The following is a 19,647-nucleotide window of genomic DNA, read 5'->3' as shown; positions in this document are numbered from 1 at the left end:
TCAGATGCCACGATGATGTCAGATGCCTTCCGATTTGCTGCTGCATCTGACTGGAACACATTACAAAACACCCTTAAACTCACTGCCCTCACATCGCTCACTGCTTTTAAACAAAATCTGCAACAGATCTTAACCAACTGTTGCACCTACTGACTGCCTCCCAATCGCACGCATAACCCGCAGACTATTCTCTCCTCCCCCTAAGCCCCCTCACCTACCTCCCTCCCTCTTCCCCTTTCTTCTCTCTCTCTCCCTCTGGTTCTCGCTCTTCCTTTCTCTTTTTCCCTTTATCTTTTTCCCTCTCTCCCTTTCCTTCTCTCTCCCTTATTTATTGTTGTCCTTGTATTGTGGGGATTCGGAGTTCAGGAGAGTAGGATTCAATCGCAGGACGAGGAAGAGAGACAGGCAGGACAAACCGGGGTGTAGTTGACAAAAGGCTTTACTTGTTGATCACAAGGCTTTAACTACAAACAAAAACGAGAATAGTACTTCAGCATAAGCTGGCAGTTTACATGATAACAAACGTGGAGAGCACAGCACGGAAGGGTGCTGTGTGGAATCCCAACCACAACGTTGATAATAATAACAACGATGAATATGATAAGATAGGAATAGACAAGAGAGGACGAACAGCACGGGAAGGTACTGACGGGGGAACCTAATTACAAACAATGACGCGACACTGGAAGACAGGGGCGGGGAGAATATATACAGGTACTAATTAGACAACAAGGAACAGCTGGGGGCTGACACGAATACAAGGGAAGGAGACTAGACACTGAACTAACAGGCAGGAATAAACATGTAACATAACAACACGGGGAAGACTAGGACTAGACGGGAACATGAATATGAATACACACAGGGAGCAAGAACATAGGCAGTGCATTAGTGGTAGCAAATACCAGGTACAGGTGCAAGAAAGTCATTAACCCCAGAATTCCGCCAGGGGGCGTCAGAGGATTGCCTATGTTCTGGGAGTTCATGAGGCCAAAGGGCAGATCCTGACAGTATACTATTGCTACTGTCATTTTGTATTTTATTTACTTGTATGCATGTACATAACCTTGTTTTTGTTACAGCCTCCCACCCCCCCTTCCCACAAAAGGCTTTTGCTTTTTGGACAGGCTGCTTTTGTATATAAGAATTTGTTCTTAATTGCTTGCCTGGATAAATAAAGGTTAAATAAAATTAAAAAAATTTAAGAAATGTTCACTGTCCCACTCGAGGACATGATGAGAGGTGTCTACTCCCGATATTTTCTGGTACCCAAGAAAACTGGGGGAATCGGACCCATACTGGACCTATCTCCGTTCAATCGGTTGTTTGCGGTGAAACCGTTCAGAATATTGACCGTCAAACACCTGCTGGGTGGGAGACTGGTTCACATCCATAGACCTGAAGGATGTGTATTTGCACACCCTGATTTTTCCTCCTCACAGGAAATTCCTGCGCTTTCTCGAATACCAGAGGATGCCGTTCGGCTATTCTCTGGCCCCTCGCACTTTCACCAAGTGCATGGAGACCGCGCTAGGACCTCTACGTCGGCAGGGAATAAGGATTTTATTCTACCTAGACGACATACTGGTCCTCAGCCAGTTGAAGGAGGCCGCCAGGTCACAGACCATGTGGGTGGTGGAACACCTGTCCAGTCTGGGCTTCGCTGTGAACTGGAAGAAGAGTATCCCTCTTCCCAGCCAGCTGGTGGAATATTTTTACAGCTTGGTCCGTAATGTGCCTGCTCGGCAGGATGCCGTCTGCCCACTCTGTGGTCCCGCTTGGCCTCCTCTTTATGAGTAAAATACAGAGGTGGTTTTCCAGCATGAGAATCAACCCTGTGAGAGGCAGGTGGAGGTGCCTGAGAGTCCCTCTATCAGTGATGGGGGACCTCAACCACTGGAGGAACCCGGGGACCCTCACCAGAGGTGTCCCCATGGGCAGCGTCACGTCTCACGTGACAGTCTTCTCCGATGCCTCCTTCACGGAGTGGGGGGTGTGACATGTCGGACCAACGCAGTAGGGCGCAGTTGGCCTGCTCTGTCTACCCTACACATCAATGTATTGGAACTGAAGGCAGTGCATTTGGTCCTCAGGGAGCGTATCACTCTTGTGAGGAACAGGCACGTCCTGGTCAGGACAGACAGCATAACATCGGCGGCTTATGTGAGCAGACAGGGAGGAGTGCACTCCCCTCATCTCCACCAGGCGGCATTCAAGCTCTGGCTATGGGCATCTCGCAATCTGCGCAGCCTGAGGGCTCTCCACATTTCTGGCAAAGAAAATGTGGGAGCAGACTTAATGTCACAAGGAGGCTATTCAGTCACCCTATTGTGAGACACTTTTGCTTGGTGCCTCAAGCCTATTTAACGTAATTTGTCCCCAAGCTGGCACCTCCAATTAGTCTTAGTTAGACTTTTGGGTGCCGTGACCTCCGCTAAACGCGTGGGTGAGCTATGTGCTCAGAGTGCCTGTCTATATGGGGAATAATAGCAGTGTTACTCTGAGGCCCAATCCAGCCTTTGTGCCAAAGAATATCCAGAGCTCTTATCGCTCCAGGGACATTGTGCTAAAGGCTTTCCACCCTTCCCTTCACGCAGGTGAAGTGGGCAAGAGCCTTCACCTGTTGTGTCCTATTTCTGCGCTTGCGATATGTCTTAAGCGCACACAGGACCTCAGGGCTACCAGTCAACTGTTTGTTTGTCACGGTGGCCCTATCAAAGGTAAGGCACTATCAAAACAACGCCTGTCGCATTGGTTGTGCAAGGGCATCGCTCTTTATTACACCTTGGCTGGACAGGTTCCCCCAGCAGGTATCAGAGCGCATTCTACTCGTGGTGTGGCAGTCTCTTCAGCCCTGCTTAGAGAGGTCTCGTGGAGGACATTTGCGCTGTGGCTTCGTGGTCCTCCCCGGGTCCTTTTGTCAGGTTCTATCTGATGGACAGGACTGAGAGCTCCGTCTCTCATGCTGTCCTTAGTGCTGGGAACTCATTGTCATCCCGCTGTTATTGTAAATAGCTAGGATGTGTGATGTAAACTAGTTTTACGCACAGTTTACTCACATTTTGTGTTTCAGGGAGCTGCGCCCTGTTACTGTTTCACTATGAATTGAAAATGGGGGACCCTGATGTAAACAAGACAAACGTCTTTCTCTGGTCTGCATCCCCTTAACAATTGTGTGTATTGAGCCGTACTGTATTGTACCCATTCTGCAATCTGTTAAATAAAGTTTTCATTCATTACACACGGTGTCAGTGTTCTATCCTTATGCTCCTTGTTAGAATGAGTGGGGCTAGGACACTCCCCGCTTTCGATGGTCTTGAAGGGACCTCAGGGGGTACATTTATCGGGGTCCAATAGGCGGATCAAGATGCAAAGCCAGTATGAAATATAATGAAGGTTATTCTATAACCCTAGTTATATGATTACTAGCAAAGCGTCTTGCTTTTTCAGCTCTGAGGACCCCAGTCCGTTTTTCGCATGACATTTGGGCTCGGAAGGGTGAGCATGGCCACTTCACCCGGTTATATACTATGGAAGTGGGTGTGGCTAGGTAGATGTAAGGTGCATGAAACGTTATTTCAACGTGCGCAATAGGCGCGTGCATAGTCCAATAGGCGGAGCAAGGCGCTTTTCCAGTAATCATATAACTAGGGTTATATAGAATAATCTTAGTTCGGAACGGGCAGATTGCTTGGCCCCCCAGAAGTGCTGCTGGCAGCGGTGTCTAGAACCATGGTATTGCTGCTTCCAGTGTAATCGAGAACGATGCATCCAATCAACTTCACATTCGACACTGCACTTACTTGGGCACTCGTCATGTTCACTCGGGCACAGGGACCGAAACTAGAGAGCGCCACCCGCCATTTGCGCTCAGTTTTTACGTTTGGCGCCTCCCACTGAGAGGCCTGACCGCTGTGTGTCGGGCAATCAAATAGTCATGTGAAAACCGAAAATCATGATCCAATTCTTTAGCGGAGTTCTCACTCGCTGTCTCAGCACAGACATGCAGCACCGCGCACTGCTGCTGCTATACTCCCCACCTGTTTCTGTATGCCTGCATGTAAACAGAGGCTATTGCCTCCGAGTCACCGTGACGTTAGTTAGCACTGCTGCTGCTGCTCCTAGTCCTACCCCTGTATGCCTGCATGTAAACAGAGGCTATTGCCTCCGAGTCACTGTGACGTTAGTTAGCACTGCTGCTGCTGCTCCTACCCCTGTATGCCTGCATGTAAACAGAGGCTATTGCCTCAGACAGTCACCGTGACATTAGTCTAGTCAGAGGGACCTCCGTGAGATAACGTTAGCTACCGTTACAAAATGACCCAGTCAACTATTCACTTAGTTTAATACATGAGGCATTGTGTAACGTTATCCAGCCGGCTAGCTACTGATAGCTCTCGACATAAACAAATGCTCCAGCAATAGTCCAGTGCATAATACCTCCGTTGGCTAGGTAGCTCACTAGTCACTACGAAATGTCGCAGTAAACTAAATAGTTCACTGAGGCGTTGTCCCAACGCCATCCAGCAGTAGCTACAGAAAGCTCCTGACATCAATGTCCTACAACATGCGTATTCGAGCCCCTGGCTTACATCGCATGAGGGCTGCTGACTAGGGTCCAGGTGCAGCGCAGGAGAATCCTTTCATGCTGAATGTAAGAGTTTAGGGTCCAGCTGCAGCGCCGGAGAATCCTTGCTGGAGCTGGAGGCCACTCGAGTATACACACAGACAGTGGAGCTGTTTGCAGACAGCGAGGTGGCGATGTCTCGCAGATAATACAACTACAAGTATGATTATATAATATATATATTTTATTAAAAAAAAAATTATATAAAATAATAATAATTTTTTTTTTATCAAAAAAAAGTTGGCAGGTAAGAAATCTGCTTGGCGGGTAGATTCTTCCCATCTACCCGCCACTGGCCGGTGAGTCAAAAAGTTAATTTCGCTCCCTGCTCGGGCATCATATATACATATCCACCAAATGCGGTTACAATAGCACAAAGGGCTCAGGAGATATGAAATGAGGGCCAGCTATAGCAAAAGTATATGGAATATCAAACATCTGAAAAAGTAAAGTTGGGCCAGAGATGCTCTGTACGAAATTTGGTGAGGAGTAGCGAAAAACTAGCACGCCCCCCTTATCGCCCGCTGCCGCGCTGTGAAGCGGAAGAGCCAGCGAGGTGACGCGAGGCGGTGGTTTCAGCAGCAGCGGCCGTTTTCTTCCGAGGCGGCTCGTTCTTATTAATCCCTAATGTCATGTATGTTGTGTATCCTGGTCTGCATCCCCTTAACAATTGTGTGTATTGCGCCAAAGGGAACACAGTTTCTTGAGTCTGGCATTGTCGTACTTTATCTATTTAGTGTTACTTTTGGGAGTAGTGGGGGAGAAATTAATGAATGAATGAAAACTTTATTTAACAGATTGCAGAATGGGTACAATACAGTACGGCGCAATACACACAATTGTTAAGGGGATGCAGACCAGAGAAAGACTTTCGTCTTGTTTACATCAGGGTCCCCCATTTTCAATTCATATCGACATTTATGACATACACAACATACATGACATTAGGGATTAATAAGAACGAGCCACCTCGGAAGAAGACGGCCGCTGCTGCTGAAACCATTGCCTCGCGTCGCCTCGCTGGCTTTTCCGCTTCACAGCGCAGCAGTGGGCGATAAGGGGGGCGTGCTAGCCGCGGTCACGTGGGCTTAGTGGCCAATCAGAGGAACCCGGAAACCGAACTGCGTTGTATTTGGCATAGACGCGGACAGGACAGCGATTCCTTCCTTTATAGTTAGATCCTCCCACAAACACTGAGCAGTTACCCCTCATAGCCACAGGGGGGTGCGATTGTGTTAAGGTTGCATAGTGGAGCTTAAGATGTGTTTCTTATTACCTACTGTACATTTCAGTCATAGTAATCCTGTTAATAAAGAACAGGTTCAAGATTTTGTTAGTAATGCTAGTGCATTAGTGAGTATGAAATCATTTTATTTTTGTCAGCATGCTATTCCATCTAATTCTATAAGCTTTTGTAATAGTAAGAATATAAACTGTTTGAGAAGCCTTCGCAATTTTGAAAATAATGGTTTTATACCCCCATTGACTTGTACTAACGTTGATAACAAATGTTAACAAGAGGCTCGTGCCTACTCCTCAAAAATCAAAACACTGGCATGTAAAGTTTGTTACAAGAGGTTTGGTTAGTGAATAATAGGAAAGGATTCTAAACATCCTGCATTTTGGGTTATGTTAACGACAGGTTGACCATGTCATGGCTGCCACCAAGGCAACGATGCCCAAGAGGTTTAAATTGTGTTCAGACCTCTGCCAGTGCATGCAGTCAAGTGATCAGATACTTCACAGTAGCTAGGACCAGTAATAACACATTTTCCTATCAACTCTTTCAGAAACAAACCAGCTTAAACCCCCTGTATCTACAAAGGAGACTTCCCTTCAGGAGCAGAACTGTGAGCTGGAATTGATTCCCAGTGTAGTTCCGGAGCAACCAGGCCTCCTGCTGCATATCAAACGGGAACAGGAGGAATTCTGGACCAGCTCTGAGGAGCAGCCACATACACTGATCGGATATAATGGTCAAAACCTGCATTACTCTGGTCCAGTGGAGTATAGTAACGAAGGAAACAACTCAAACAAACTTTATGAAAGAGGACAGCATGCAGACATCCCACCATTGGAACTAGATGATGGCGCAGAGCCATCTTCAGCAGCAGAAGCAAACTGCTCTGAGGCTAAGAAGAAATGTGTGTTCAAGTGCTATATCTGCAATGAACACTTCAGCGAAAGAATGCAGCTAAAATGGCACCTTCAGGCTCACTCAAACAATACAAGTATTCACTGCTTTATCTGTGGTTTGACTGTGGCATCTAAGACTGAATTGGAACGCCACATGAAAGTGCACTCAGGAGAGAGACCCTACGTTTGCAGTGTTTGTGGAAATCGATACAAATCGAAAAGTCATATCAAAGAACACATGAGGACTCATACAGGAGAAAGACCTTACACCTGCTACATTTGTGGGAGGAGTTTCTTCAGAGGCACCACCATGAGTAAACATGCTAGAAGAGCACATAAAGAGTATAAACCATTCAAATGTGTACAATGTGGCCAATGCTTTCCTATGCAACTGTTGATGAGACAACACATAAAGAAGGTTCACAAAGTCAACATGATTGCGTGAAATGCTGTTGTTGTAATGATGAACACTATAAGCAGCCTGTTTTTGTTTGTTTTAAGGTTTTAGCTCTCTGGCTGTAGTGTTCCTACCTCAGAGAGAAAATGGCTTGACCTCTCCATAAAGAATTTAATTAAAATAATATCTAGCACTACATTGCAGAATAAAGGCAGCAGTGCCACTTGGATTTGAAAGCAGTCGTTTTATTAATTAATTTTGATTCTTTGTGCAGTTATGAATTGTACAGTTTTTTACTGTATTGATCCCTTTTGTAGTTTATTGCTGTATAGCCTACAGTATATTCCAAAAGGCATGTGATTTCTATTATAGTTTTTCGAGAATTGGTCAATGGAGAAATAAATTGTGATTTTCTCAGATGAGAACATGACCATTATTTTTTACGACCATTTTATGGTTTATATGGAATGTTATCAGAATATGTTCACTTGTAAGGATGGCGGTTGGTTTTGTTGTCTCATGTTTAATTTAAAGACTATGAATAGATACTTGTTGCATTTACAGGCAGGGTTACATGGGTCACTAAACATTGTTCATAGAAAATTGAGAACAATTAGAATGTCAACTGATTAAGGTCTGACTGATTAAATAATTATTATAGATATGATTAACTCCCTCTGTGGCTGCTGTTATGAAATCACTTTTTTTTGCCTGCCTCAAACCTGAAGTTGTGAGAAAAAGTATTGACTGTATCTTCTCTGCCATTAAAATGCTCCTTTTACCTTTATTCATGTCAGTTATCTTTGTTACAAACATCCATACTGTACATACAAACAATGTAACATAATGGGAGGGTTGTTACCAGACAGGCCAGTGCTACAAGCGCTGTTTGAATTTTGATTTGATATTCTTGATGTCGCTGCCCAACAGAAATATTACTGGGCAGAGAACTTGTTCTGTCAAGATTTAAGAACGCCTTTTTTTATCACCCCAGTCCACAGGCTCCTCACTGCTGGGTCAATTTAGTTAATTTTGGAAGGAGTACAATTATCCTATGTAGAGTTTTTATTTGTATTATATCGAATGGTAAATGGACTGCATTTATATGGTAAATGGACTGCAATTATATATATTTCTCAATGACACCTCGACACGCTGCTGGGAGGAGCCGGAATCGAACCTGGAACATTCTGATTACAAGATGACCGCTCTACCTCCTGAGCCACTGTCGCCCCCCACTGTGTAAATCTTACACAATTAGATTGTTATTTACTTTTTCCATGTTTTTTTTACCATTGTGCCCCCCATGAGGGGGACCCCTACATGTGATAGTGATGGTGTTGTAGCCAGGAGAGGAGCGGCCAAGCAGACTATAGAGCTTGGAGACCACTCCCCACCCAAGACTACCAGGACCCTTTTGTGACAGACCTCTCAGTATTTGCCCTTATTTGGTGGTATTGCAAGAAGGAGTCACATAATAATGTACTTTGAGCTGCGTAAATGGAAGTATGTCCTTGTCCTGTAATAACTGGCTTATACTGTAAGGTATAATGTTTTGGCGCTGCTAAACATATATTATTCAGTGTTTTTCCCCCAGTTGAAAAAATACGGTTATGCCATAGTGGGCAAGAAGGTAGAGATACATCACTGATGCCCAGATTTTACATGAGAATACCATCATAGGGGTGTCTAACTTTGGAGGGGGTTTGGGACAGTATGATATTAAAGATATGTATTATGTTCTGCCAGGACTCGTCCTTCCAGCCATTCCCAGTTACCTTCGGTTTTTGTTTCATTATATGCCCATTGCTTGCATTCAATGATAAATAGTATAAATATACATCTGGGATATTGAGAACTGCCTTAGATGTTGGTAATGAGAGTTTCTAAGCTTTCTATATTTCCATAAAAAGCCTGAGAATAATTTATTTCTCCTTTAACCAGTACTGTGGAAATTGTAGTGTGCTCTGCCCCACAATGGCAACAGCAGAGTACCATTCATGTGATTGGTGACCTAATACATATTATTCATACCCAGATACCTCATTCCTTGTATTTTCCATACAGAAGGTGCTGTCTCTAGCTCGGATGGAAAGGTATGGTAATTGAGTGGCTCCAATTCATTTTATACCCTGAGAATTTACTAAATTATTGGATCAGATTTAACATAATTGGAATCAAGTGACGTGGGTTAGCCAAGGTAAGCAATATATAATCTGCATATACATTTATTTTAAAATGATAACCACCCATTGAGATACCAGAGATACTAGGATAAAGAGGATTGTGAAAGAGGGTGTCCCTGTCCTGAAAGGATCTGATGTTGAACCATTTGTTTTCACAGATAATAGAGGCTTATGATAGAGAGCCCTAATCCACTTCATAACAACAGGTCCCAACCCATATTTAGATTTAGACATTAGGCTACATGTAAATCTCCTCACATTATTATATGACGGTCTTCTCTGGTACAAAACCCACCTCACATATCTATGTATTAATGAGGGAATCACTTTTGCCAGTTGTGTGGCAAGGAGTTTTAGAAAACACTTTGTAATCATTATTTAAAACACTTAAGGGACGACGTTACTCATTTCAATGATACTATAGCAGAAAGCATTGTAAATGGCATGTTCCATAATGTCATTACAGCGCATCCTGGAAACATGTATATAACTCAATACTACAACCAGCTGATCGATCTGGGTCTGAGCTCCCCCATGAGCGCCTGGATCCTGGACTTTCTAAGTGACAGGCCCCAGGCGGTCAGGGTGGGGGGGTCATACCTCCAGCACCATCACCCTGAGTATCGGGTCCCCCCAGGGCTGCGTTCTGAGCCCCCTGCTGTATTCACTGTACACACATGACTCTGTGGCCAGGTTCAGCTCCAACTCCATAGTGAAGTTTGCGGATGACACGTGGTGGTGGGGCTGATCTCTAACAATGACGAGAAGGCCTATCGGGAGGAGGTTGATGAACTGGCACGCTGGTGCCGGGATAACAGCCTACTCCTGAACATTGGTAAAACCAAAGAGCTGATCATGGATTTTAGGAGAATATAGCAGGGGACACACACGCCACTGTGGATAAATGGGGCTATCGTGGACAGGGTGAGCAGTTTCAAGTACCTGGGAGTCCACATCACAGAGGACCTGACATGGTCAATACACATAGATTATGTGGTGAAAAAGGCGAAACAGCGCCTCTATCACCTGAGACAGTTAAAAGGAAGTTCAGAGTATCGGGGAAGATACTCCACTCCTTCTATTCCGGGGCTGTAGAGAGCATCCTGACTGGAAACATCACTGCCTGGTTTGGAAACAGCACGGCACAGGACAGGAAGGCCCTCCAGAGAGTGGTGCGCTCAGCAGAGCGTACTACGGGTATTGCACTACCACCCCTGCAGGACTTATAATAATAATAATAATAATTCATTTAATTTATATAGCACTTCTCAATAACCCGAAGTCGCTGACAGTAGTCGGGAGCAGGGGTACAAACAAAGAAACGAAAGCAGAGAAACAAAAACAAAAACAACGAAGAAACAAAAACAAAAGGAACATGAGACCATGGGGGGAACAGGGGAGACAGCCTGATAGCACAAAAAAAAAGACTGGAGACAGATATCAATCAGGTTGGAGGGGAGGGGGGGTTTAGGGGTGGGGGGGGGTTGAAGGCAAGGGAGGTAACAACAGGAGGTGCAAATCCAGAGCCTGCAGAATAATGAAAGACCCCCACCACCCCAACAACAGCGTGTTCAAACTGCTACGGTCAGGCAAGCACCTACGTACACACACACGCAACGAGAACAGAGAGAATCCGGCTCAGCTTCTTTCCCCAGGCCATCAGAACTCTCCGTACACATGAGCACACACACACACACACACACACACACACACACACACACACACACACACACACACACACACACACACACACACACACACACACACACACACACACACACACACACACACACACACACACACACACACACACACACTGAAATCTCTTTAAACAAAATGTCACTTTAAAACAAAATGAAAAGGTCACTTTAAAGGAATGAGGAATATAAAAGCCACTTTAAGGAAAGAAAAGATGTGGTTCTTGTATAGTATAGTTTAGATATAGTAAAATATAGCACAATGACGGAGTTAAAATTGTATATTGTATAGTACATAGGAACCAGTGCCTTCTCAGGAATTTAGCATGTCTATTTTTATCATGCACATCTTATGTCTTCTTATTACCTGTTTTTTTATGGCTATTTTATTATTGTATTATTGCACAATCGATGCGGGAATAACCACCCGCATTTCACTGTATGCCCTGGTAAGTATGTGACAAATAAACCTCTTGACCTCCTCACCTGAAGATCTTTCAGACGAGAGGTTCAAACTTCTGTTTCCAGGACTGGTGCATCCTACGCTCTGCATGTTTCTTCATCATCGGAAGTGATACAGAGTGGACAAATTCATAAAATTATTCTTAATTCATGCAGCATTCAGATTCTCTGAATGCAGATAGGCCTAAAATTGGTGGAGTATCCCATTAATTCTGTCTAATGCCAATGTGAAGGCCTAAATGCGGCCAGAGTGAGTGCTTTTTGTAAAATGGTCACCTTGTTACCGCTTGCCATTCTGTAATTTCAAACCTCTTTTTGAAAACGTGAATTTGACTTCAATTGCTTTGATTGCTTGACAAGTCCAAGTTTGTTTGAGTTTACAGTCAAATGCTCGCAGACACATTTCCGTTTCCATCCTTGCAGACTCCAAGCCACGATTAAAGTTGAGGAGAAGGTGGAACTATGGACCAGTCAAAATGAGGAGCCACTTCGGTGGAGGATAGCAATGATGGATACCCCTTAACTGCTAGCTGCCCCTTAGCTGGTGAAAATTGCCCAGGAACTAGTGAACCATATCACAACAGAGAACACACAGACAGAATGAATGAATGAATGAAAACTTTAACAGATTGCAGAATGGGTACAATACAGTACGGCTCAATACACACAATTGTTAAGGGGATGCAGACCAGAGAAAGACGTTTGTCTTGTTTACATCAGGGTCCCCCATTTTCACTTCATAGTGGCAACAGAGAGCCACATCAGATTGCAGCAGAGAACCCCAATGGGTCTGAAGCTAAGAAGAGCAGTGACACCTTCTATCGCTGCCACATCTCCAATGCATTTTCACCAAAAAAGTTCTGACATAACATCTTAAAGGGGCACTTCACCAAAAAACAATGCTGATTTATTTGCACATTATCTCACACATCCCAAAACTCTAAATTAATTTAGTTTAACTGTCATGGTTTTTGCCTTATTTCACCTTTCTGTGAGGGACAGCTGTCTATTTTTGTGTGTGGGCTTGATTGCACCTGATGCAGTGCAGCTGTGCCTATGGCCATGTTGAGTCTATTTAAGTTTGGATCTCGCAGTGTTAACTGCTAATTAATTTCCTTGTGCTGGCTATATGTTTGGTCAGGCTCATTATATTTAAGTGTAGTGCTGCCCTATTCAGCATTTAGCCTTCTTTTGTAGCCATCTTGTTTTCGGCTACTGGCTTAGTTTACACTTTACTTTATAGAGGCTGAGTCCTTTATGGTAGTGTTTTCTTTTGTTCTTTTGGAACTGTCCGTTGCACATAAACTCCCTTGGTAGAGGTTTATTGTTTTATGTTTTCAATATAAACTCTGGTTTTAGGAGTTGCCTTTGTGGCTTATTTATTCTTTCTACAATACCTCTTTAATGAGTGTCGTCCTGTTTTTTTTGGACTTTACTTATTTTCTTAAATACTCACTTTGAGGCTTTCACCTGTAAAGGTTGTTTTGTGTTTATTTTCCCCCTTCTCCTAAAACGTCTGCGTAAGCAGTTTTGTGGTTATTCGTTTGACGTATAACTTTAAAAGTCCCTATTATCTGCTCATGACCCACACACACACCCACAGCCCTCACATTAACAGACTAAGTACCAGGTACCTAAAGCGAGTAGAGTAGGGTAGAGTCGAATGGAAAAGAGGCATTAATTAGTTTGAATATGGCCACCAGCGATGTCATTGGGGTATTGCTATGTCTTCATCTACATCATGTCATGAAGCTGTAATTAACAACACAATGTCACTGCAATACGAAACTGGCCCCTGTAAATGTCCTAACCCAACCCCCTCCAATGTACAGTAAATTACCTAACCCAAGAATACACGAGACCCTCCTCTTGGAACCAAGTATGGTTTCGTCAATATTCCAATGTACAGTTTTGCTTGTACAGTTGTACAGTTTCCCCCACCCACCCCTCCTACCCAACCCCCCCCCCCCCCACCACCTCCAATGTACAGTCCCCCCCACCCCACCCCACCTACCCAACCTCCTCCAATGTACAGTTTCTACGTCAAATGTATATACTCTCTTTTTTTAGACTATTTTTGTATCACAAACAGTACTGAATTTGCAAATCTGGTATGTCATAAATGTATAGATGTAGCAGTACTGTCTATCTGTATGTCGTGTATGTCATTGTTATGATGAATTGAAAATGGGGGACCCTGATGTAAACAAGACGAAAGTCTCTCTGGTCTGCATCCCCTTAACAATTGTATGTATTGAGCTGTACTGTATTGTACCCATTCTGCAATCTGTTAATAAAGTTTTCAATCAATCAATCAATGTCCCCGAATCGGGGACCCCGATGACATCACTGGTGGCCATATTCAAACTAACTTACTCTGAATAACTGTACAATTAAATTAATGTGTGCAAAACTGTTTTGGATGTGTGTGAGATTATGTGATAGATAGATAGATAGATCTGTTTAAATGTTTGTTGTTTTGTGCAAAAATAAACAGCTTCTATGTGCTTAAGAGTTGTACTTTTATTTTTAAAAAGGTCCAACCGGATGTATTACTGTTGTCAATTGTCATTTAGCGGAACACAGTAGGAGGCTGGCTAGCTAGCTCCCTCTTGCTTCTTTGACGTTATTCAAACATTGTCTGACCCCAGCACGCCTGCCAGCATGTCTTTGCAACTGCTCAAAGTGTTTGTTATTGAGCGACTAAGGGTTGCAGCCGAGGAAATATTTGGTGCAGTTGAAAGAACAATAACTGATTACGAAGAAATGTCTCCTCGTAACAGGCTTCACGACGTTCTGAAACACGAAGAGGTTCACAGAGAAGGTTTGTGCGCAACTGGTGTCTTCATTACTTGAATCTCATAGTGTCCTCCGAGTCCAAAGTCATTCACGTTAGGTACTGTACGTTGTTGGCAGTCGGGCTTAAAACTATGCTAATCGATGCTAACGTATTTCCTGTCCTTGCTATTTCCCCTTGACCTTCGTGAACTGGTGAGATGGATAACGCGACACACCTGACGTTTCGGGTCAGGAACCGTTCCAAGTTCAACCCCACTCTTGATTTACACGATGGTCCCAGTTTGAGGCTAGCATAGACTAGTCCCACGACCCACTGCCAGACTCTGTAAGCATTGTTGTGCTTCAAGATTGAGCACAATGATAATCATGTTTTTCAATCTCGTTTTTACAGTCAGTGTAATTCAACATGTTAGAACTTTTGCGAAAATGCTGACTAAGGCCCTTTGCTATTTATCCCCACGGATATTATCAATATTATAATCAAGCCAATATTTAGATTGTGGGCCCATCAATCAGTTGTAAAGGATATCCACGAACAAGTAATGAAATTAGCCTAGTTTGTAGAGATTTTAGGGGTTCAAAAACATCCACAATGTGACAATTATTTATCACTTGCTAGTAGAATGTTAATCATGGCAAGCCAAGTCAAGTGATCCTTTAATCCCCTTGGGGAAATTCAGGATTCAGCAACTGTCACACTGGGATCATGAATTTGTTTACATTTGAAAGCTTCATGCATTATGATACTAATTTGACATCTCCTTTTTAAATGGACAGAATATTGAGTTGTCTGTGCTCAGAGAGGGTGCAGCACTAAAACAGATCAAATGATACATCTGAAGCTGAAAATATTAGACATTAACATTCCACAATAAGCTTTTTCTGACTGAGTTAACATCATTGTACTGTACTTTAAGTTAAATAGGTTACCTTATGGCTCGTAGTAATGTAGAAACATGCAAGTCAATAGTAGAATTCTTGTGACGTGCCATATGTTGCCTGAGAGGTTTTCCGTTTACCGAAACATATGGAATAGTCTATCAAGGCTACATTGCTGATTGTCCTATGGATGCAATCTGATTAATAGTGCATGAAATTGCAGCATCTCTGGGCCTGAAGTTCATTCCGGTCTTCCTGTGTCACAAACTGCAATATGTTGTCCAGGCATATTGAAATAACATTGAATAGCCTATACAGGCCTATCCAGTGGCATTCAACAAATTCTCTTTACTTCTTCATCCATAGTCTCCCTGAAAGCCACTTTGTCTGAAGAGGAAGCCCCTGTTGAGCAACAGCATGCTCACCAGTGGAATGCCATCCTGGACCAGGGCACAGAGACCTCACCATTCCAAGAGCCTCAGGAACACTGGTCCTGTCGAGACGAACCCGAAGCCAATACCTTTACTCCCACACTTATTCCTACTTCTGCTAAATGTGATTATTCCACCAATTGGTCTACCCAAACATCATTCAACAGAGAGAGACACTGTCAACCCAGCACTTCAATGGAGCAGATTCAAACACCCAGAGGAGGTGGCTGCAGAGCATCGGAAACAGCCAGTGACTGGAAACCCCTCCCTTTAGTGACTTCTGAGGCAGAGATTGAGGATATCGGTGGTGATGATTGGATAAAGAATGGAGGACATAAGTCAAATGTTAAGACAATGAAAACAAAGAGAAGAAGGCGAAGACCAAAAGAGACTGAAGTTGGTTACACGAGCAGGGAACCAGGGTCGTTGTTGAATCTGAATTCCTTCTCAGAGGATCACGGTCTGTTTCGCTGCAAGGTGTGTGGGGAATCTTTCCGCGGCAGGAGTTACCTGATGAAGCACGTTAGGGTGCATTCAACAGACATGACCGGCCTCCATCCCGACAGACACGTCATATCTGTGGAAAACGCGGTTGAGCACTTGCAGGCTCACCGAGAGGAGAATCTCTGTGAGAGTTGCGGCAAAACCTTCACCCAAAAGTCCCACTTGAAACGGCACATGTGGGTTCACACGGGACAGAAGCCACACTGCTGCAAGGACTGTGGCAAAACGTTTGGCAGAAGTGAGAGTCTGAGAATACACAGGAGGGTGCACACAGCGGAGAGACCGTACGTATGTGGCGTCTGTGGCAACGGTTTCAACCAGAAGGGCAACCTGGACGCTCACATGAGGAGTCACACGGGGGAGAAACCCTATGGCTGCGGGGTTTGCCTAAAGGCATTTGCGCACAAGAAAGACATGGTCAGGCACATGAAAACGCACATAGAGACGCAACACAGTGATTGATCGTCTGTGTGGACCTTTGGTTTATAGTGATGTTGCACCCAATGTTATAAGTAATAATGAAGATTACCATAGCACTTTGGTTGCCACTTGTTAACATGGTAAAACGTGGTTGAATGCCGCCACCCACTTCAATGATAGTGTTGTGAACGCATAAATCTCTGTCTTAAATTTTGGCTATGTGTCTAATCTGCCCGTTGTTTATCAATGACTTGTTTGCAGTCAACATCAATGACTTGTTTGCAGTCAACATTGTCGAAACGGATTGTTTTTTTTAATCGGTTCATTTCCGTTTTATAGCATTTTGAAAAGCCCTCGTTTTTCAGGAAAATATATAGATTCCATGATAAAAGGCATTTACTGGAATATTCTGGCATACACAACTGTAATTTTTCGGCCTATTTATGAATCGTTTTCAAATAAACGCTAGATTATCGATAGTACTGTATATGTGTACTTATGCACACTATATAAGCGATCTGAAAAATATATTCTCATTTCCTGATCAGCGCGCGCACACACACACACACACACATGGGGCACACACTGATATAGGTAAAAACAGATCCGATTACCCCAAGACTGGTCAAATAAATTGCTTACCTCAGATCAGATGTTCTCCAAAAAGATTATTCCAATTCCTGATCGCCATTCCAAATATCGGTCGCGTTTATTGATTCAGCGTTGGGTACTGTAAATATGTATTCCACGTTTTGCGGCTCGGCGATCACTTGGATCCTTCAGTTGGCTTGACGGAAAAGTAAAATGAGGAAACTGCCCCCCCCCCTTCAGTCTAATCCAATGGGGTGCAGTTACACAGGGAGAGACGATAGGGGGCGGTATTTTCCCAATGGAGCTCAGAGGTTGCTGCACTAGCATGAGGCTCGATTGATGAAATATGAATTCAAATCGCTAAAAAAAAATACGACAAACAAACGCTATATAGCGTTGCTGGCATTCAACTGGTGGCATGAACTAACAACAAAACGCGCCCGTGGCACTCAAAGTGTTAGTGTAGGGATGTACCAATATGCTTTTTCTTCGCTGCCGATGTCCTGATTTCCAAATTCCCCCTACCCACATGTCAGTGCAATCGCAGGCACAAAAAAGGTTACGCTTTTTAGACTTGCCCGACTTCAGATAATCTAGTGGTATCATGAGTGTAGAGGGTTACAACATTCCTCATAACAAACTAGACTTATGCTGTCGGCGAACCAATGACAAACATTACTCCATGAGACCTTTTGATAACACCCCTTATTAGGGATGTCCCGATCACGTTTTTTTGCTCCCGATCCGATCCCGATCATGTGATTTTGAGTATCTACCGATACCGATATTTCCCGATCCGATCAAAATTATTTTTTTTATTTTTTTTTATTCAACAAACATGACCATGTTCACGTCTTAAACTCATACTGAGGCCTTAGTTTTGGTTTTAAATTGCATATCATCATTCATTTATTTATTGTCACACAGAGCAGAAGAATTTTGCCAAAACAAACCAATAGTATCCAGCTGCAGAACAGCAGACCAGCCACACTCTCAGACCCAAACGCATTTCCTTTGATTTAATTATACATCAAATGATTTATGAAGTTAACTTTTCACCTGGATAACGTCAACATTCAGGGTGAATGTAATGTGAGAAATTGGGATAAAAAAAATTTAAATAAAAATTATTTGGGTCTGAGATTGTGGCTGGTCTGCCGTTCTGCAGCTGGATACTATTGGTTTGTTTTGGCAAAATTCTTCTGCTCTGTGACAATAAATAAATGAATGATGATATGCAATTTAAAACCAAAACTAAGGCCTCAGTATGAGTTTAAGACGTGAACATGGTCATGTTTGTTGAATAAAAAAAAAAAAAGTAAAAAAAAAAAAAAAAAAAAAAAAGTTTTTATTTTTTTTTTTTTTTTTGCCGATCCCGATCTTCGGAAAATCACGTGATCGGCCCCGATCCCGATCACGTGATCGGATCGGGACATCCCTACCCCTTATAATACATACTGTAGTGTACGCACAGTCAGTATAATATCACAAGGGGGCAACACATTTAAAATGTCATTACGATCATGACATGCTATTGAGTTAATGTTTTGAGTTTTGTGAGAAAGCGCTACCTTGAGCCAAAACTTCAGTCCTTGATATAGCTTAGGGCTCATTCAGATCTAATCAGACAATGTGTGTGTGTGGGGGGGGGGGGGGGGTTCATGTTTCCCCTTCTTTTGAATTGGGGGGGGGAGTTGCGTTGGGCTCCGACAACCGTTACCGCACGGAGGGACGTTCTGCAAGAATGTAGAACATGCATCAACTTTTGCCGGACGACCAAGCTAGTGTAATAACAAAGTAATTTCACGTCTACATTACATTGGCGAGCATTTGTTTTCTGGCCCATGGTTTGTTTTCACCCAATCTCATACTATGGTTGAGCATAGTAGAGGTTGGGTTTACCAGCTAGCCCTCCCATGAGTGGCTAATCGATATATCAGCTAGCCCTCCCCATGCTGCAGTGGCTAATCGATATACCAGCTAGCCCTCCCCATGCCGCGGTGGCTAATCGATATACCAGCTAGCCCTCCCCATGAGTGGCTAATCGATATACCAGCTAGCCCTCCCCATGCTGCAATGGCTAATCGATATACCAGCTAGCCCTCCCCATGCTGCAGTGGCTAATCGATAGACCAGCTAGCCCTCCCCATGAGTGGCTAATCGATATACCAGCTAGCCCTCCCCATGCTGCAGTGGCTAATCGATATACCAGCTAGCCCTCCCCATGAGTGGCTAATCGATATACCAGCTACTACAGCTAGCCCTCCCCATGCTGCTGTGGCTAAGCGGTGGAAGACAAGGGATTGGGGGGGAGGGGGGTTTAAAAGCTCATAGCATGATGTCACACAAATGGCCCTCAGATATGAATGAGCCCTTCATTTCAGGGATATACAGTATAAAAGGACACAACTGACACAATGTAAATGAATGGAGAAATTAAATAAAAACATTTCATTAAACAAAATCCTTGTTCGTGGCATTCTGTTTATTATTTGGCACTTGTGTTAAGTAACACACT

The 19,647-nt window shown here is 43.6% G+C and overlaps 1 protein-coding gene across 1 annotated transcript; it reads left to right on the top strand.

Moving 5' to 3' along the window:
- The first annotated feature begins 14,103 nt into the window (after positions 1-14,103).
- On the top strand, positions 14,104-17,877 carry LOC311230186 (uncharacterized protein). The gene is made up of 2 exons (XM_084316389.1): positions 14,104-14,329; positions 15,550-17,877. Exons 1-2 carry the CDS (start codon positions 14,170-14,172, stop codon positions 16,578-16,580), a joined length of 1,191 nt encoding a protein of 396 aa, XP_084172515.1. The 5' UTR covers positions 14,104-14,169; the 3' UTR covers positions 16,581-17,877.
- The last annotated feature ends 1,770 nt before the right edge of the window (positions 17,878-19,647 follow it).

Source organism: Notolepis coatsorum (assembly GCF_963971535.1).
Source record: "Notolepis coatsorum genome assembly, chromosome: 6".
Lineage (NCBI taxonomy): Eukaryota > Metazoa > Chordata > Actinopteri > Aulopiformes > Paralepididae > Notolepis > Notolepis coatsorum.
The sequence above is the reverse complement of the archived record's forward strand: the minus strand, read 5'-3'. Positions and strand labels throughout refer to the sequence as shown.